Here is a 19,084-nt window from a genome sequence, read left to right as displayed (position 1 = left end):
AAAATTTTAACAAAATTCATTTAATATTTTCAATATTTAATCTTCAATAATTAATACCCTTTTAGTTTCCAAAAACATTAATTATCAAAGTCTAGGATCCAAGTTGCAAAACAAATAAATGGTTAGGTGTCCTTTATCCCATTCATTTGAATCCAACCCGGTAGATATTGATTATCAATTATATCTTACTATATAATTCCTAGATTTATGGGATCGCTAATAAAAAATTTAATTAGACATGTTTGATCCTATCTATGCCGCGGAACTCTCTTGCTTAGGTATCCTTTATCACAAAAGATTTCCGATCAAATCATCCAATTTGAAAAACCAATGTAATCGGCCTATAACTTGGTTATACAAATCGCGAACACACCCCGACCATCAAAAGATAACACTAAGCGGTTAGGTATTCTTTATCCCACTAATGCATCAAGAGATGTGCGAGTGTCTTAAAAAAAGTATTGCATATATTTGAGGTTTGGTAAGGGGTCTTTTATATGTTTTATAATTCTAGTTTAAAAACATAGGATATCATGGTTATTACATGCATATAATAAACCATGGTATCAATTTTCAAAAATAAAATAACTTTTGAGGTTCTATATAAAAAGCTAGTTTTTATATAATTTGACGCAATTCAATTTTAATAACCGGTATTAAGTTTGAGTGCATTTGAACCTTTTATATCTTTAATAAAACTTTATTTTATTACTTATATATTTGGAGTTTGTATAAGTTACAAAAATCACCATTTTAAAACTTATAATTGAGTATTTCAAAAAATTTCGTTATTAACATTTTTATAAAACCGAGTTTTATTTTAAAACAATAACTTGTTACATCTTATGTCTAATTTTGAAAACCAAGTTCCATGTGATGTTTATTTTGTCCAAAATTATTTTAGCATGTGAAAAACTAATTTATCAACAACATAAAATAATGCATAAAATAAACAACACCAACATGCATAAAAAGAAATGTGCATAAACATAACCAACTAATGACATTTTTGTGAGCCAACACAAAAGATGTCAAGTTCATTCCTAAAGGGACATTTAAGGGGACCAAAAATCTTCTTGTAATGTTGTTGTAGAAGCTCTCACTTGAGTAAACATTCATTGCTTGCAAAAGATTGGAAAATCTTCTTTAAAGGAAAAATTCAGCCACATGTAACACTTTTCAGAAAAAGGTTGCAGAAAGTGTTGCATTAGGTCAACAACCCTTCAAGGAAAAAGCTACTGTTGACAGCATTCATGACACTTTTTAGAAAATGTCATCTTTCTGTCCAGCACTTATGAAGACACGAAAATTGCCCATTTGTCTTCAAAAAATGGCTCTAACTTCATTTCTTGTTACATCTTTGTACAAATAAATTATTTCTAAAAACTAATCTATTACTTTACAAAAATAACCAAGAAAACTAATCTATTTAATTATTACATACCATATTAATAAATAAATTATTACAACCATTTTTATAACAAAAACAACAAACACAACAACACAACAATCATAATGGTCATTGGCTAGTTTATGCACATTATACAAATCAACATACACATAAAACAATATTTGTTTTTCTAAGACAACTTTAAATGACACAAGATGCATGAAAACTTTTGTAACATAAAAAAATAACAATTATGAAGTTGTCATAGATAATATGTATGAACTTATTTTTATACAAAAACAAGTTATCCATATTCTCCAAAAACTAAGATTTCCAAAAATCAAAAAATCTAACCAAAATTGCAAGGTGGCTCTTGATACCAATTGTTGGATTTTAGTTAAAAAATAGTTTCATAAACTAGAAAATATGGCAAACGGAAGACTTTAATTTAGAACATAACATAAACATTTTATACCCACCAAGGATCTTTTTGCAAGTTATAGAAAGATTAAACACCAACCATAGAAAGGATGAAGAAATAACAACCTTTGTTGTTCTTTGGGTCCTCTTGGGAGGCTTGGAAGTTGATGAAGAATGATGAACTCTAGAGACACCAACAATGACTCAACTTGATGTAGAGTGCTAGTTCTTTGATTAACTCTTAAGCTTGAAAATAAAATACCCAAGTTTTTATCCAAGAGAGCAAAAGATATGCAAGTAATCTTCAAAAAATGAACCAAAAGAGAGAGAACCCTTGCACTATGCAAGTTACGGTTTTGGCTTGAAGAAGCCAAGAATGAGTGCAAACCTCATTTATATGTGCATAAAGTGGATCCTTGGACCATAAGTCCTTAACACTTTAAGCACATTATGTCTCTTAAAGCCTACTTGCCTCCCATGTCCCTTAAGCCATGTGTTCTTTTCCTTTAAATAATGAAAAAGCCATCACTTGCATCATAGAAGCATGCCCATGGTTTTTACATATAATAAGAAGTCAAACTTGGTAACTTTATAAACTCTTTTATAAAATATAAACCTTAACCTTTTGGTAAAAGACAAAAAATCATTATGGTCCAAAATGTTATACATGACTTAATAAATCATACTATATGATATATTATGTTACTTGCTAATGAAAATTATGATTTCCATGAAATAAATAATTTCCAATTTGATTATAAGAGTTTATTGAACATTTATTAAAATCAGTTTCTAATAAATAATCAATTATATCAAGTTGTTGTTAGTGTGACTCATTAGTATCATATATTAATTAGCAATATCACTTTAATATGATTCTTGAGCATACTAGATCTTTCAAACGCTTCAACAACTAACGAATGAAAGCTTTTTTTTAATGGAGTTCCAGCATAATCATTCAACTCAAGTCTTCTCTTGGCATATGAATCCATTTTCTTATGTGATCGTTGGAAACAAGATTTTCGGGGACTTAAAGCATGGTTATGTTCAAGAAAAACACTAGAGATAACGCATCTTCCGTCACCATATGCAATTACACTAGTTTTTGCTTTACAATTTGTTTTAGAAGACTTTTGATATGGTTTGTTTGTCTTAGACACATATACACCTCCTTTGGCACATCCAAGTGAATAGTATGTTTTAGCACAATTTTTTTTTTGTTCTTGTACTACTTTTCCATATACCAAAACCATTCTGGAATGCATATGCTTTAAAGTAATCGTAAATGTCGTCTTCTGAATCAAACTCCATTCCATCTTTAGGAATGTGTTGATGTTCAGGATTGAGAACTATATGCCCTTCAACTGAATTTACAGCCTCTTCAACTGAAATTGCAGATTCTTCAACTGAATTTATAGCCTCTTCAACTGAATTTGTAGCCTCCATCCTGATTACGTTAAGAATGAGAAACAGAAACAGTAGTGAGGAACTTTGTTATTCTGATTATAAGAATGAGAAAACTAATTATTTTAAGAAAGTATGGATTTCATCTCATTCTTTCTTGTTATCTGTACAAGAAATGCGATCAGGTATTTCAATTTATGTTACCGAAAAATATCTTAATACTTTACACGTGGTTTTGTTTTATGATTAGTGCTTGATAGATAATTTTCATTATCTTAATACTGATTTTGTTGTTGTGGTAGTGGTAGAACATGGTTACAGTGTCGTTATTCCATAGAAATCGAATAAAAAAATTACACAGAAACAGTAATGAGAAAATTCTTGATTATTAACGAAGTTCTTGATTAAAACAGTTACCTCTGATGATGGGGGTTGCTGCTGGCGCTAGGGATAACTATTTTCGGTGTGCAACAGTAGACGAGAAGAAGGGTTTGAGAAGGAATCGGGATTGAGAAGAAGGGTTTGAGAAGGAAGCGATAGTCGCACACGTTCATTAGATCATCATTGTACGTGATGTTTTTTTTTTCTTCTTTTTTTATTAATTTACTCATTAAGGGTAGTTTTGGGATATGAAGTTAAATTGAATGACATGGAAAATAGTGACAAATTTCTTGATATTAGTGGGTAGAAATTTATGTAGGCACAAAAGATAGAAGGGAAATTAATTTCTCTTTGCGATTATATATTTTTTCTTTTGTTTCACAAGAGATATGGAATGAATAATTAATGGTATTATGAAAACAACACAAGACTCACGTTATAATATCACATAATTATTCGAAGTTTACATAATGATAAAACGGTCAAATTACAAAATACACTGCTACAATTGATAAAAGAATAAGTTTTCATAAACTGTAAAAATATGAAAATAAGTTGTTATCTTACACGATCAACCCAAATCAAAAAACAAAAAAATATTCCAAATTTATGAGTAATTTTATATCTTTTTTTAGAAAGGAAGGTGATGACGTGAAGGGGTGCCATAAGGAGAATACTCGGGAGTAGTAACAAAAGAAGGTGGGCCGCTTGTAAAATGAGCCCGATTTGGAGTTCTTGGGGTCCCCAATGGGCTTTTTTGAGTGGACATCATTGCACTCTTGTTATACATATTTTGTCCAGATCTTCTAGGTCCTCTTTCGGCCCATTTAAGCTCTTGTATTTTCACACTATTTGGGTACCCATTGAAACAGCTTGACCAGCACCCTACATTCCCTGCCCTATGTATATACCTACATTATATTAAAAAGGCATTATTATAGTTAAACCCAGTAATTTAATCTCACATATATAAACTTATACGATAAATACGTAACAATATTTTTAATTTTCTCATTTAAATCACTGTATTTTCTCAATAAACCTAGTTTTTGCTTTTGTTTAAACCATTTGACTTTCCAATTTTGACTTATACTTACCGTTGACTGAATTTTCTTCCAACACAATCAACACACTTTCTTCCTTCAGTCATCTCTCCCATTCCGATATTCAAACATTGTTTACAATATACTCTTCCACAAACCTGCAAAATAAACATGTCAAAACATATGAACTTTTATGATTGGTTTGAGGATACTAAAATTTTGGTAATAACTGGTTAATGGGTTGAAGAAACAAGAATATGTTTGAATCAAAACGGATAAATTTTCAAGGCATGTAAAAACTAAAAACGGCTTGCTTCAGGTCGACCAACAAATATTATTTTATTTTATTTATATTTTCATAATAGTATTAATATTAATTTACTGATTTATGTGTTTGAATAAAGTAATATTAGGACGTTGTAAACACCGTAATATAGTTTGCACTTATCTTTTAGCCTCTTTTTCCTTATAATTCTCCCAATTGACTCGTTATCAATGAATTTTAATTTTAAATTGTTCTGTTTCACATAAATAAGTTGATTTTCTTCCTGTTATTATGAAATATATTAACAAATTGTTCGGAAAATAAACGTATTTTCAATCAATTTTTATTACATAGTTTCAATGTTAATTAGTAATCTATGTTTAATCAAATAAAAAACTCTATTTGAAACTACGAATAAGGGTTATATATCACCAAGTCAATTTCTATGTAAGATAATCCATAGTCACTTATTTTATTATGAACTTATAAATATAATGTCAGACGTTTAGAATAAAAGTTTAATGAATGTTCACTTTCAAGTTTGTTGGATAAAGAAAGCTATCTATCATGTTATGAACAATTAAGTACAATTCGTACCAATTTAAAGTTGTTTGATCTATTTCTTTCTATTTTAAACTTTTATTTAGATTAGTTGTATATATCCATTAGAAACCAAACACAACCATATTAACTGTTTTAACATTATGTTGGTCGAAATTGGCCCTCTAGATTTAAATTTTTTGTGACGACAAATTTAAACCCGTCGCTAAAGAAAGAGATAGAGAGAATTGGCTTACAAGGCAACGGTTACGAAACATATAGATATAGACACTGCAGACAGTGCAAATATTGGAGTGAGGGATTCCAGGACGACGTCGTGCGCTCTTTTCTTGATACATGGATGTCATGCTCATCTCATCATACGCCATGCTTTTCTCCATAACATGCCCATGATGTCCATGTCCATGGCCATGACTCTTCATCGCATGATGCTCGTGTGATCCAGCAGCATAATTATCATGATGATCACCATGGCTATACCCATGTTGCACTACCTCCTCCACTCGGTGGTGGTGCCTGTAATTTCTCCCCGGCGGCACCGCAAGCGCCGGCGAATGGAGATGTGGCGGAGCGGTGGAGGACGCTTCTAAGGCTCTACTGAAATCAAGACTGGGAAGTTTGGCCAGATGTTGTGGCGGAAAGTGATCGTGTTTTGGGGTGGATAATTCAGATATTGAATCCATTTTTTTGGTGGGTTGCGGTGGAGGTGGGGTTGGTTTCTTTTTGCCGCCGGCTGCCGTGGATACATGATTCTGTGACACTTGTGCAAAATCTTGAAAAGTTAGGTTTACAGAATCATCAGGGACACCAAGATACAATTCTTCGAGCTCTCTTCTAGCCTTGGCCAACGTTGCTCGATCACTCATTATATTGTTATAAATGTTAATCTGATGTTCTGGTTCTAGAGAGAGAGAGAGAGATCTAGTGAGAGATTAGTAAGAATTGCAGGGGAGGAGATTTCATATATGTAATGAAGATCCGACGATCGGCCGTTAAAAGCCAAACCTTCGGCCGGTCGATCGTATAAACATGTTGTTTATTGAGTAGAGATATGTGTGTGACTTGTGACATAAGGAGTCGGCAGGTTTGTAACTGTTAGAACAGAACAGCTTGTGTTTGATCGATTCGAAAAAGACAGTCAAAATTTTAAAATTAATTTTAGCAATAAAGAATAATGGCCGGACAATTTTAATAATATGTTTTGACCATTGGAGTTGTCTTGGAAAAATCGATAACCTTTTTAGATTTAATTTTTGCTTTTTAAGTAATTCAATTTCAACAATGAACACGGCCAACATTTAATTTTGTTATAAGATAGATCAGTTTTACCAGATCAGTAGACAAACCCACCCGTGCATTCTTTATTTTTTTTATCCTTTATTTTTATTGTTTAAAATTGCTCAAACATAGTATTTATCGATAGGTTGTCGTTTTTACAAATGGTTGGAATACAAGTAGGATGTGAATGTGATCGTATTATATATTTTGTGGGATTTTGATTTACGTTATTTAATATCACTGTATGCATTTATATATGATTTGAGTTTGTTCATTAAAACTAAAGAGAACACTATTCATCATTTCAAAAACATTAAACTATTACAAAGGTCAATGAAAATAATTAACTAGAAACAAAATAACCAACACAACTACCACACGTTTTTAAATTGAGCATCTTCCTATTCATTTGGTCCAATTCTTTTCTAACATTCAAAGCTTCATGATCAGTCTCATCTTGTACATGTTCATCTCTTTTTCAAATATTGTAAGCTAGAGTTCAAAATGATCTGCTTCCATTTCATATTTCTTCTTCTTTCCAAAATGGTAAGCTTGAGTTCAAAATAAGCTGCTTCCATGTTATCTTTCTTCTTCTTCTTTGTTGGTTCATAATCAACCCATTACCAAAAATGACATTTTTTCTTTAGATTTTTCATAATGTAAACAAATTAGATGAGGAAATTATTGGATCAAGATAAAACTCACTTACCAAAGAGTTATGGGAATCCTATTTTAAAACAAATTGGAGAATGGAACCCATATTTTAAACAACATTTTGCCTAAATGGCCTATTTGAGTTGGCAGGGTTAGAGGATGGTGAGTGGACGTCCAACTCAATGAATATATGCCAAATCAGCTTGAACAAATTATTAATCTCATAGGCTAATCACCATTGAGTAAATATGCATTATACAATGGTTACAAAAAAATGAAAAATGAAGAAAAAAAATACCATTTAACCAGGCAAAATTAAACCACAAAAACAGAATGTATTTTGTTTTATCCCTTTTTCTGTTGCCCGGTTTTGTATCATTTCAATTTTCAAATAATTTAAAAAGTTTTATAGCAAGTAATGTATTTCCAAATAAAGAATGTCTGAATTTTATGATATTGGGTAGAGTCTTGAGCTTTGAGTGTTGATGCATATTTTGAGAATTGAGCCCTTGTGAAACTTGTAGCCCATCATCACTATGCAAATGAATTTTGAGCGAATCAGAAGAGGAGACTAAACCAAACCAAACCGTAATTGATATTATAATCACATATTCGCCTCATCTCGCCACAAAGAAAAAAAAAACATGTCTAAGAAGAGTCACAAGTCAAAACCAGTACCCTCACCTCACCTCACCTCACCAAGTCAAAATCACAAACTTACTTACCTTTATATCAGAAAACAGAATACAATTACATCCTCCAGTTTTAAGATGACCTACCTGTCTTCTTCAACAAGCTTCTCCTCCATCTGAACCTCAACCTCAACCACATCTACCATGGGGACAGGGGTTTCATCCGTAGCTGCCAAAGATGAAGGTTGTCCTTCAACTTTAATCTCAACCGGAGGACACACTTCCATTTCAGTTGTAGCTTTAGGAGGAGGCTGCGAACAAGGTACAAGTGCTGCAAGCACGCGTTCCCACTCTAAAGGAATCACAGAAGCACCACCAACCGGAGTCATTTCTTCTTCTTTATCCGGATCACAATTCAGATCCAACTGCTGTCCTCCTCCTCCTTTGCTGCTACTCTCTCCCACCTCTACCTCCACTTCAATTCCATTCCCATTCCCATTCCGGTCGCTGATTCCGATTCCGTTGTTGAGGGAGGCCGCCAAGGCTTTCTGTGCGACTTCGGCCTCCCTATCGGACAAGCGTTTCTTCTTACGAAGCATTAATGTTTTGAAGCGACGTTTGACTGTGAGACAGACATTACAGAAGCAATTGGGTTTGTGTTTTCCCTTTCCACTGGGAGGCTGAATACAAACGATACATGTGCACCCCGGCCGGTGTCGCGGGTGTCTTGTTGTGGGCCCCGCTGCTGATGACTCACCAAATTCGCTTTCTCCCAACACTGCAGCTGTAGCTAATGCGTCTAGCCCAGATGGTTCCTGTTCTTCAACCGCCCTTCCTTCCGGATGTTTCCGCTTCTTCAAATCTAAAATTAATTATTACGTATAAACTATTAATTAAATTCAAAATCCAAAAAAAAAAAAAATTTTAAATATTGGGGATTCATACCTTTGCCGAATTTGAAGATACGTTCCAGATCGCGTGTGTTTATTTCATCCGGAACAGAACATGAACACCTGGTAAAAATAAAATATTATTTATTAGACTAAATAGTTTTTAAATTTGTAATATATATTTATATGATTGATTACCTATCGGGATCCCAAACATTATCAGAGCATGTCCATTTTGAAGGAAGAAGAACATCAGGAGGCAACTTCCTCCATTTTGAGCAACTGTCACATTGACCCCACTGTTCTTGTGACCTGGAACCACAATAGGATAAGTTTTAAAAGATTTTTCCAATATCAGTAATAATTCAGAGGCTAAATTGATAAAATGATGAAACTACGTTCACCTTTTTTGTATTTTGCCCTTTTTACCAGGAAAAAAATGATTTTTTGTTTTTTAATATGGTAAAGAAGAATATAACGGTGAAGCCATTTTAGTAGCTAAATCGATAAAATAGTAAAAGTACAAGTGCTTTTTCTTTATTTTGCCCTAGAAAAATAAAAAGGATTTATGTCATAATTTAGCAACCAACTATTTTGTATGTTCTTATTTAGCCGCTTTAGTCATTTAGCGTCCATGTGACGTTCTTATTTAGTCACCTCAGTCGTTTTATTATTTATTTTTAATATTTACTACGTAATATTTAACAAATTATTATATATTATTTGAATGAAGCTTTCAGACTTTCAGTGTAAAACTGTAAATGAACATATCGATCTATTTTTGTCTTCTACACATGTTAAATCAAACAGAAGCAAGTGATGGTTGTGATTTTGGATTGAACCCCGATTTAAATGGTGGTGTTCAGTGCTTTAGATTTTGAGCAACTATAGTGATTAAATGAGTCGGTTGGTTGCTAAATTATGACATAAACCCTAGAAAAAATGATTAAAAGCTCGGTAACTAATTCATACAAGAATAATATAAAGTGTCTTGATGATTAAATGATTTAGTACGATATACAAGCAATGCCAATAATATCATTAACAGGTGAAAAGAAGTGTTGTCTTACCCAGATGCATGCGATGTGAATACAGTCTTCTTGCCAAACACTGGTGGTTCCTGAATGAAGACAGAAAGATGAGAAGTATAAAATGAAAATGAAAGAATAATTTATATTATTTTTTTGGGGGGAGGGGGAGGGGGAGGGGGGCTTACATCATATTCTTCAAATTCACAATTTTCAATCATGGAAAGGGTTGGTTTAGAAGTAGGAGGTGGGCGAAGCAGCTCGTGTGCTTCTTCCCAAGTGACCTTCAGTTCCATGGCATCTTCATTATGCATCAGCAACCTCTTGTTTTTTGATCCTATATTACGCGTCTTCTTATTCTTTTCTTGATTCACATTCACTACTGCTCCTCTCTGTACTTGTGCTGAATCCCCATTACCCATGCCTTCTTGCTCCATATTCTTCTGCCAAATCAGCCAAACTGGAATTAACAGGTCAAAAAAAAAAAACAAATAAAAAGCTTTCAACAGATGAAACCACATACTGTGGCCACGTTTCCATTCCCACCAGATGTCCCACCACCAACACCATTCACAGCTGCCGTTTCACCTTCCTGCTTTTGTTTTTTCATACATTCACTCATTAACATAATACATGCATAAATGTATGTATGTATGTGTGTGTGTGTGTGTGAAAAGAATTATACCTGTATTTCAGCAGAAATTGTTGCTTTTCGACAACCTATAACGAGTTTTTCTCCTGGATCCAGTCGACTAAATATAACTGCAGAAAGTTTTAAGAAAGAAAGAAAAGTTCATAAAAAATATATATCATTAAACATGTAAAAAAAAAAAAAAAAAAAAAAAAGATACCCGTGTCCCCAGCTTGAAGTTGCATATTTTGTATGCAAGGAGTTACGCCCTCTAAAACATACATACGGCTGTTATTATTGGGCCAAAATCGGAACTGAAAAGTCCACTCTTTCCCCTTTATGTCCTGAATTCTTATTGGTAAACCTTCCGATTGATTAATAGCAGGGAAATACGCCTGCACAAATATAAAATATTTCACCATCATAAAATTAGACCATGGAACACGATAGAAAAAAAGAAAAAAGAAAAACCTACTTCGGCACATGCTTTAGGCAAGACCAACCGCCCAATTCTACCAGCATCACTAGCACTCAGAACCTTCTCAAATAATGGAGTAATAGTGCAATTGGAATTCAAGCTACAAGAAGATACAGTTAAGAAAAAAAAAAAACAAATTGTTTTTCTTTCACCTATATGATGATATTATAATGGTGGAAGGGTAGAAATGAGTATAACAAAAAAAGGATACTCCCCAGATATTTGCAACAGTTCTTGATCAGTTATCTTTGGCCAGTACCTCGGGAGTAACTGATTCCGACCTCTACCTTCAGCAGGTGGTCTGGCAACTCTGTTTTCCGAAACTGCCCCTTTGTTTGACTGTGAGCGTTGACTATTACTACTCCCAGTCCCAGTTTTAGATGGTTTTGGAAACGTGACACGCGATCTTTGACCTTGTTTAAAACCTGCAACTTTCTCTGCTTCTCTTCCATCACTACTACTAGCATTAGCATTAGCATTAACATTAGGAGGCTTGGTAGTGGTGGTCAATGCATTGTTATTATTACCAAGAGAATAACTTAAAGATGGTTGAGGAGGGATTGCTTCATATAATGCTTTCAGACCTAAATCTGTTCTTCCACTATTATTATGATGATCTGGTGTACCAAATAAAGATGATGCACTTGGAAAGATTGTGCTGAGTTCTTTACGGTTTTCATCTTGTTTGATTTGATGAGTAAGGGATGGAGTTGAAGGAGAGGGTTGATGATGTTTCTCTATGGATTCGCTTAACTGTGTCAGTTTTCCCTTTTCAAGGCTGGCCCCACCATTTATTCGATTACCAATCACAGATGAATGCCAAGTGGCAGAAAATGGAATGAAGCCATTAGGAATGTCGGTTGGGTAGCTCTGCGTTTAACAAATATAATTGATTAGAAAAAGGAATCAATCAGCAAATGATTAGAAAAAAGATTGAAATAGATAACTGATTACCTGTATTGGTTTTAGGGCTTGTGTTCCCCTTGCTCTTATGCATTTTATACATGATATTCCTCCCAAATCAAGACATTCGTGAAGATACTTTGAAACAACACATCCACAGTGAACAGGCTGTAATAATTTAAAACAAAGAAGACTTGGTGAGCAGAAAAGATTATAACTTATTGGAGATTTCAAGAATATCAGATTTGAGATTACCTTCTCACAGAATTTGCATTCCCTCCAACCAGGTTCGTTCAGGTGGAATCTTTCACAGTATGTTACATTTTCATAGGCGATTCTACAAATAGAGTTAAAGAAAAAAATTCTTACTGAGTTAGATACATAACAGATAAAAATGGAGGATGTAAAAACTGTGAACCAATCTCCCTACTAATCAGCACCTCAACACCCATGAGGTTGTTAGATTTGAATGACCATCAATCTCCTAAGATTGTAACCCCGCCAACAATACATGATAAATGTGATGCACATGACATTGTATCACACAATATTATGAGATAATGGTTTATGTTACATGTGAGTGTGTTGTGATGTTATGTCATTTAGTCATTGTTTGCTTAGAATTTTAAGATCCATGGAATGCATGAGGTCTAGAGCAAACAGGTTCATTTGCATTATAGATGAAAATCAAAGTTTATCAGCATCAATGGTTGGAAAGGGTGTTCCTGACAAGTAACATGATAATATGATACGATCCTTCCAATTCTCATAATTTACACAAACATACATTTTGGGGAAGATAATAGACAGACGCAATCCTTAAATTGCAATCTCTGTTAGATTGAATTGTATCCCATGCAGTACCAATTGTAAATTTGCAAAAGGATAAGTAAAGGTCAAACTTTAGATATTATCACAAATGCAAGAACCCAAATATTACCAAAATCAAGAGATAATCGTAATCGTGAAGTATTTATTACAGGGAAATCCTCAGGAGTTAAATTAGGGATCCCAAAATCAGAATCCCGAAATGCCCTTGCTACAAATACCGATCTATGCAGCTGATTACGTAAAATTCCCAAAAAGGAAAGGGTAAAATTGAGATAAGTAGATACATACCCGCAAGTGTAGCAGAGAGTCGCGAAACCGCCGGCCTTCATGGGCCAACCTCTCTTCCATTGAGGAGTCGTCTTCGCCCCACACAATCCATTCATGCAAACCTTCGACGACGACATTTGACCCCCAAATTTATCTAATCTAAATCTCCAGATCTTTCAATCTTAAACCATGCATATCAAAGCAAAAACCCCAAATCAAAACCCTAACAGAAAACACAAATCGAACGACAGTATTGTTCATTACAACGATCAAATCGATCACGAAATTGATAAAACGCATCAAATCCTGAAACTTACCAAAAACACAATCGAAGCTGCTAATCCACCAAACTGTTATTGTTCGGATCGAAATCAACTAAATTGAACACATCGAAATGCACCCATGCACACACCCATCGAAAAACAAAGTAGAAACACACATATAACATAAACAACAACCCAATACTGACTGATTGTACAAAAAACAAGAGTGTGTACTCCTGAATCTAGCCGGAATTTGGGTGCGGTGACGGTGGGAAGTGGTGGATAACTTGTAGCGGCGGTGGTTATGTTGTACAGGTGGAGTTTATTTTGATGATTGATTGATGAGTGAAGCTATATTGAGAAAAAAAAAATAGGAATTTAATAGATGTAGAGAGAGAAAGAAAGCGTGTGTGCATGCGAAGAGAAGAGAAGAGAGATGAGAGATGAGAGATGCACAAAATGCATGCACGACAACACTTGAACAACACACACCCGAATGAGGGTCAAGATGAGTTCCATCAATGGAAGAAACCCTTTCTTTCTTTGTGTTCTTTTGTAAGAGATTTCAAGATATCGGATAATAAAATTATTAAATTTATTTTAGTGAACAAAAAAAAAAAGTGCATCCATTTAACATAATAATACTATTTATTTTTCATATTCTTTCAAAATAGTCATTTTATTTTGTAATGATAAGATTCTGAAATCACTTTACGCTGTGATTTTTTTTACCGAAACATTTATCACAATCACATTGTTGTGAAATACATATATACATTGCGATTTGCGATTTTGTTTTTTTTTTTTTAAATCTTGTTTATTGTTTTGTTATTTAATGTAATTTGGTTGCAAAATATTTTTTCAAAAACTATTGACTATTACTTTGTTATTTAATGTAATTTGGCTTTGCAATAGCCACCGCAAAATAACCAAAAATGTTATAAAATGACTTATTTTGTATCTATAAAATACTTAATTAAAAATATTTTTTTAACTTTTTAATTTATAGCGGTGTCAAAACGGCGTTTTAAAAAAGTGTCTGGACTAAGGCTATGTTTGCCGTACTAGCTAAAAAGCTAGCTGATAGCTGAAAAGCTAGCTGTTAAATAAAAAGCTAGCTGATAGCTGAAAAGCTAGCTGATAAAAAATAACGTTTGGTAAAACTAGCTGAAAAGCTAGCTGAAATATATAAAATTACATAAAAGGACATGTATGAGTATGTGTTTCTATAATTAATTAAGGGGTGTATTTGGAAAATTTTAAAAAAGCTCCTAGAAAGCTAGTCTAAGTAGTTTTTCAAAAAGCTAGCTTAAAAACTACTTTTTGGCTTACCAAACACGACAACATAAAAAAACTCGAAATATAAGCTAGTTTATCAGCTAGCTGTGGCACGCCAAACACAGCCTAAACATATTTAAAAATGTTTTTTAACTTTTTGATTATAACTTTTTAAATTATAGCGGTGCCAAAACGGCGTTTTAAAAAAGTGTCTAGATTATCTAATCCAGTGTGAAAACGCTATAAGTTGATAAACAATTTTAAGTGTTTGGCAAAATAACAAAAAAGAAGGTTTCCTGGAGATGTTGAACAACTATAAATTATAAATAATTTTGATAAGTTAGGGGTTAGTAGCTTATCAAAAATGACTTATTTGTACTTCCACATCACTATAAACTGTTTTTAAAAAACAATCTATCCAAACACTCATTTGAACTTATAACGGTGTGGAACAGGTAATAAGTTAAAAAACTTTTTTTAAGCTTAGTCAAACACCATCTTAGAAGTTTAATGGTTAATTCATACCAAACTCAACTTCCATTCTTGAAATATCTTTTTTTTTAAATGTCATTTAGGTCATAGAATAATATCGACAAAGGTAAACAGTTGCAAACTCCTTCAATACCAACACATGTAAATATTGCTGTGAAAACCATATTTGTTATTGTTTGATTCACAATATTGTTGCTACGTAGCCTCTTGGATGTATGATAGTTGATTGAGAATGTTCTTTTCTAATGCACAAACAGGAAGGCACGTTACAAAAGGAAGAAAAATGCAAGGTTAGAAAACGATACTGAAGGATGGACCCCAATATTGCTTTATGTAAGTTAGATGTCGATTAGGAGTGTTGCAAAATTGCTTAAAGTAAGAAAGTTCTACCTCTTTTCTTTCCCAATGTTTCTAACTTCTCATCTCTATATGACACTTGGTCATTACATCATCTATTACGACTCTACATCTAACCTTAGTCTCTTCTCACAAGTACACTTTCTTCTTACTTCCCCATGCCACTTCACACTCTATTGCTAATTGTCCCTTATTACACATAAGGTCTAATCTTTCTTCTTTCTCTAACAGTTACTTGCAAGTGAAGTGATACATATACACACATATCTACATAATCTCATAGGTCAATTTTTCCTCACCCTGGAAGCTACCCTTCTTTTTCTTTCTCTCTTGTAGACACACTACCAAAGTGTCCTCTTACTCTATATATTCTATATCTTACTTCCACAGGAGGATTTACCCGTCTTCTCATGTTCCTTAGTTCCTACATGGCAACATGGAACATTCTCTCTAAATTTTCTCATAAGTGTCAATCATGACCCTTGTTGCACCAACTTTCTATCTATAAAAAGATATCATTCCTTTTCTAATCTATCTTTAACCAGTGTTATCACCATGGCATCTAACAACATGGTTCAAGCTTTATTCTTCATATCTCATACACTTTTCAGTCGACAGGGCTCGACAGTATCTATAGCATGGGTGTCTGGGTTATCTCGCATATGTGGTGGACACTCGGGTGGAGAAGGGGGTTTCGGTTTTCAGATCTGATTATAGTCAGAGATTTTCCATATGTATTCTCAGAGGATTTACCTAGCGTGCCTCCCGCGAGGCAAGTTGAGTTCAGGATCGATCTGATCGCCGGTGCAATGCGGATTTCTAAGGCGTCATACCAATTAGCACCACCAGAGATACAGGAGTTGTCCTCTCAGCTTTAGGAGTTGTTGGGAAAGTAGTTTATCAGACCGAGCAGTTCTCCATCGGGAGCACCGATTTTATTTGTGAAAAAAGAAGGATGGTTCACACCGGATGTGTATTGATTACCGAGAGTTGAACAAGTTAACGGTGAAGAATCGTTACCCACTGCCATGGATTAATGATCCCTTCGATTAGTTGCAGGGTGCATCTTGGTTTTCCAAGATCGATTTGAGGTCAGGGTTCCATAAAATGGGGTTCAAAGAGGAGGACGTGGAGAAGACAACATTTTCGACTCGTTATGGTCATTACGAGTTCGTGATGATGCCTTTTGGGCTCACCAATGCACCGATGATATTTATGGATTTGATGAATTGATTATGCAGGCTGATGCTTGATCGATTGGTTATTGTTTTCATCGATGACATCCTGGTTTATTCCAAGACCAGGGAGCAACATGAGGAGCACCTTCGAGAGCTGCTGGGATTTTTGAGGAGGGAGAGGCTTTATGCCAAGTTCTCGAAGTGTGATTTTTGGTTACGGGAGGTCCATTTCTTGGGACACCTCGTTAACCAGAACAGGATTCTGGTCGACCTGGCAAAGATTGAGGCAGTTATGCAGCGGGAGGTTTCGAAGTCTCCTTCGGAGATCAGGAGTTTTCTGGGTTTAGCAGGGTATTATCGGAGGTTTATTCATGATTTCTCCAAGGTTGTTGTACCTCTCACTCGTCTGATGAGGAAGGGCATAGATTTTCGATGGGGACCTGAGCAGCGGACTGCATTCAATACGTTGAGACATAAATTATGCGAGGCCCCGATGTTAACCCTTTCTGAAGGCATGGAGGATTTTGTCGTACATTGTGATGCTTCCATCACCGGTTTGGAGGCAGTACTCATGCAAAGAGGGAGAGTTATTGTGTATGCTTCCACACAGCTGAATACGCACGAGGTTCGATATCCAACGCATGATCTGGAGTTGGGGCGGTGGTGTTTTCCCTCAAGATTTGGCGGCATTATCTTTATAGGGTCCGTTTGTAACATCCCCCTCCGGCACGTATCACAATATTGTCCGCTTTGGGCTCCCAACGCGAAAACTTCCCAGGGGGTCACCCATCAGAAGGTGGGTTGCACCTGATCCTACATCGGCTGGGAATGAGAACTAAACATTCCTTATAAAGGATATGGATACCTTCCCTAACACAATGCGTTTTAAAGTCGTGAGGGCAGCAAATCCGATAAGAACTCTACAGTTAAGCGTGCCCGGGCGAGAGCAATTCAGGGATGGGTGATCCACTGGGAAGTTTTTGCGCCGGGATCCCAAAGCGAACAATATTGTAATACGTGCCAGAGGGGGATGTTACAAATGGTATCAGAGCTGGGGCACGGGTCGATGTGTTCGACAGGGACGTCGAAACCTATAATGGGGGTGAAGGTGGGTTGCACCTAATCCTACATCGGCTGGGAAGGAGAACTAAACATTCCTTATAAAGGATGTGGATACTTTCCCTAACACAACGCGTTTTAAAGTCGTGAAGGCAGCATATCCCATAAGAACTCTGCAGTTAAGCGTGCCCGGGCGAGAGCAATTCAGGGTTGGGTGACCCCCTGGGAAGTTTTCATGCCGGGAGCCAAAACGGATAATATTGTGATACATGCCATAGGGGGATGTTACACCGTTGCACTATCTACATGGATCACAAGAGTCTGAGATACCTTATGGACCAGCCGGATCTGAACATGCAACAAAATAGATGGCTTGAGGTGGTTAAGGATTATGACTGCGCAATTATGTATCATCCCGGGAAAGCGAATGTGGTCGCTGATGCTTTGAGCCGCAAGTCGGCTAGAACTGCTACTGGGGAACTATGTATGAGGATTTATATCATTTTTCCGCTTCTAGATTTGATTAGGGAGGCTATGGACGAGGGATTTAAGAAGGAAAATGTTGGATTAGGTGTCTAAGCCCATAACTATAATTGGTATATACTTGAATTGATAGTAGCACAATCCTTTTGGATTTCCCTCAAAACTAGCAACTGGACAGGATGACTTTTGGAGAGAGATGTTGAATTTATTATTTGATTAATAAATCAAAATAAATGATTTTGTTAATATATTATGAAAATAATATATTAATTAGAAATAACAATATTTAATTAATATTTGATCAGAAATTGATTGGAATTAATTTTGGGATTAAATGAATTAATTAAAAATGTAGGGGCTAATGTGCAATTGTTCAATAGTTGAGCAAGAGGCTCCAGAAGCTTCCTAGGGAAGGCTTGGACGGTTTCATAAGAATATTTTAGGGTTTCTAAAATATCCCATGTGGATAAATAAGGAGGTGAATAATTACCTAATTTGAATTAATAATATTATATTCAAATTGGGGTTATCCAGGGCATCCTATCTGCACTATAAATAGACCCCTTAGCCTGATGAATTTCGGCTAATAGAAACCCTAAAGGTGCCGAAATTCCTAGCATTCCTCTCCTCTCTCCTCTCTCATCCTCTTGCTTGTATTAGGTGTGAACCACTAGAGGCGTGACACTTGTGACGCTTGCTCTCAAGGTTTCAAGAAGACTAGGTTTCATTGTTATTGCTACATAACAATCAAAGGTATGTTTACTAAGCCTAGTTATGATTTTCGAAAATAATATAGATCTCCAAGGGTTTCCTAATTTATGTTCAAATGTTGTATGTTCAATTAGAGAAAACATAAATCTTTAATTAGGGTTGCGTGCACACATAGGTTTTTGTTTGTTATGCTCAAAATCCATAAGA

The 19,084-nt window shown here is 34.9% G+C and overlaps 2 protein-coding genes across 2 annotated transcripts; both read right to left on the bottom strand.

Moving 5' to 3' along the window:
* Positions 1 to 4,039: 4,039 nt before the first annotated feature.
* LOC145138822 (uncharacterized) lies at positions 4,040 to 6,560 on the bottom strand. Its single transcript, XM_079072844.1, has 3 exons — positions 5,701 to 6,560; positions 4,693 to 4,796; positions 4,040 to 4,506 (listed from the first exon to the last, which is right to left on the bottom strand). Exons 1-3 carry the CDS (start codon positions 6,328 to 6,330, stop codon positions 4,227 to 4,229), a joined length of 1,014 nt encoding a protein of 337 aa, XP_078928970.1. The 5' UTR covers positions 6,331 to 6,560; the 3' UTR covers positions 4,040 to 4,226.
* A 1,408-nt stretch (positions 6,561 to 7,968) lies between these two features.
* On the bottom strand, positions 7,969 to 13,919 carry LOC145136516 (B3 domain-containing transcription repressor VAL2-like). Its single transcript, XM_079070639.1, has 14 exons — positions 13,374 to 13,919; positions 13,078 to 13,279; positions 12,214 to 12,295; positions 12,010 to 12,126; positions 11,267 to 11,925; positions 11,053 to 11,155; positions 10,798 to 10,972; positions 10,632 to 10,708; positions 10,470 to 10,538; positions 10,135 to 10,389; positions 9,989 to 10,038; positions 9,117 to 9,230; positions 8,974 to 9,041; positions 7,969 to 8,890 (listed from the first exon to the last, which is right to left on the bottom strand). The coding sequence occupies exons 2-14, from the start codon at positions 13,191 to 13,193 to the stop codon at positions 8,172 to 8,174; spliced, it is 2,604 nt and encodes an 867-aa protein (XP_078926765.1). The 5' UTR covers positions 13,194 to 13,279; positions 13,374 to 13,919; the 3' UTR covers positions 7,969 to 8,171.
* Between the last annotated feature and the right edge of the window lie 5,165 nt (positions 13,920 to 19,084).

Source organism: Lactuca virosa, chromosome 9 (assembly GCF_052849685.1).
Source record: "Lactuca virosa cultivar CGN04683 chromosome 9, Lactuca_virosa_CGN04683_v6, whole genome shotgun sequence".
Classification (NCBI taxonomy): Eukaryota; Viridiplantae; Streptophyta; class Magnoliopsida; order Asterales; family Asteraceae; genus Lactuca; species Lactuca virosa.
Note: the sequence above shows the minus strand (reverse complement) of the source record. Positions and strands in the feature narration are given on the sequence as shown.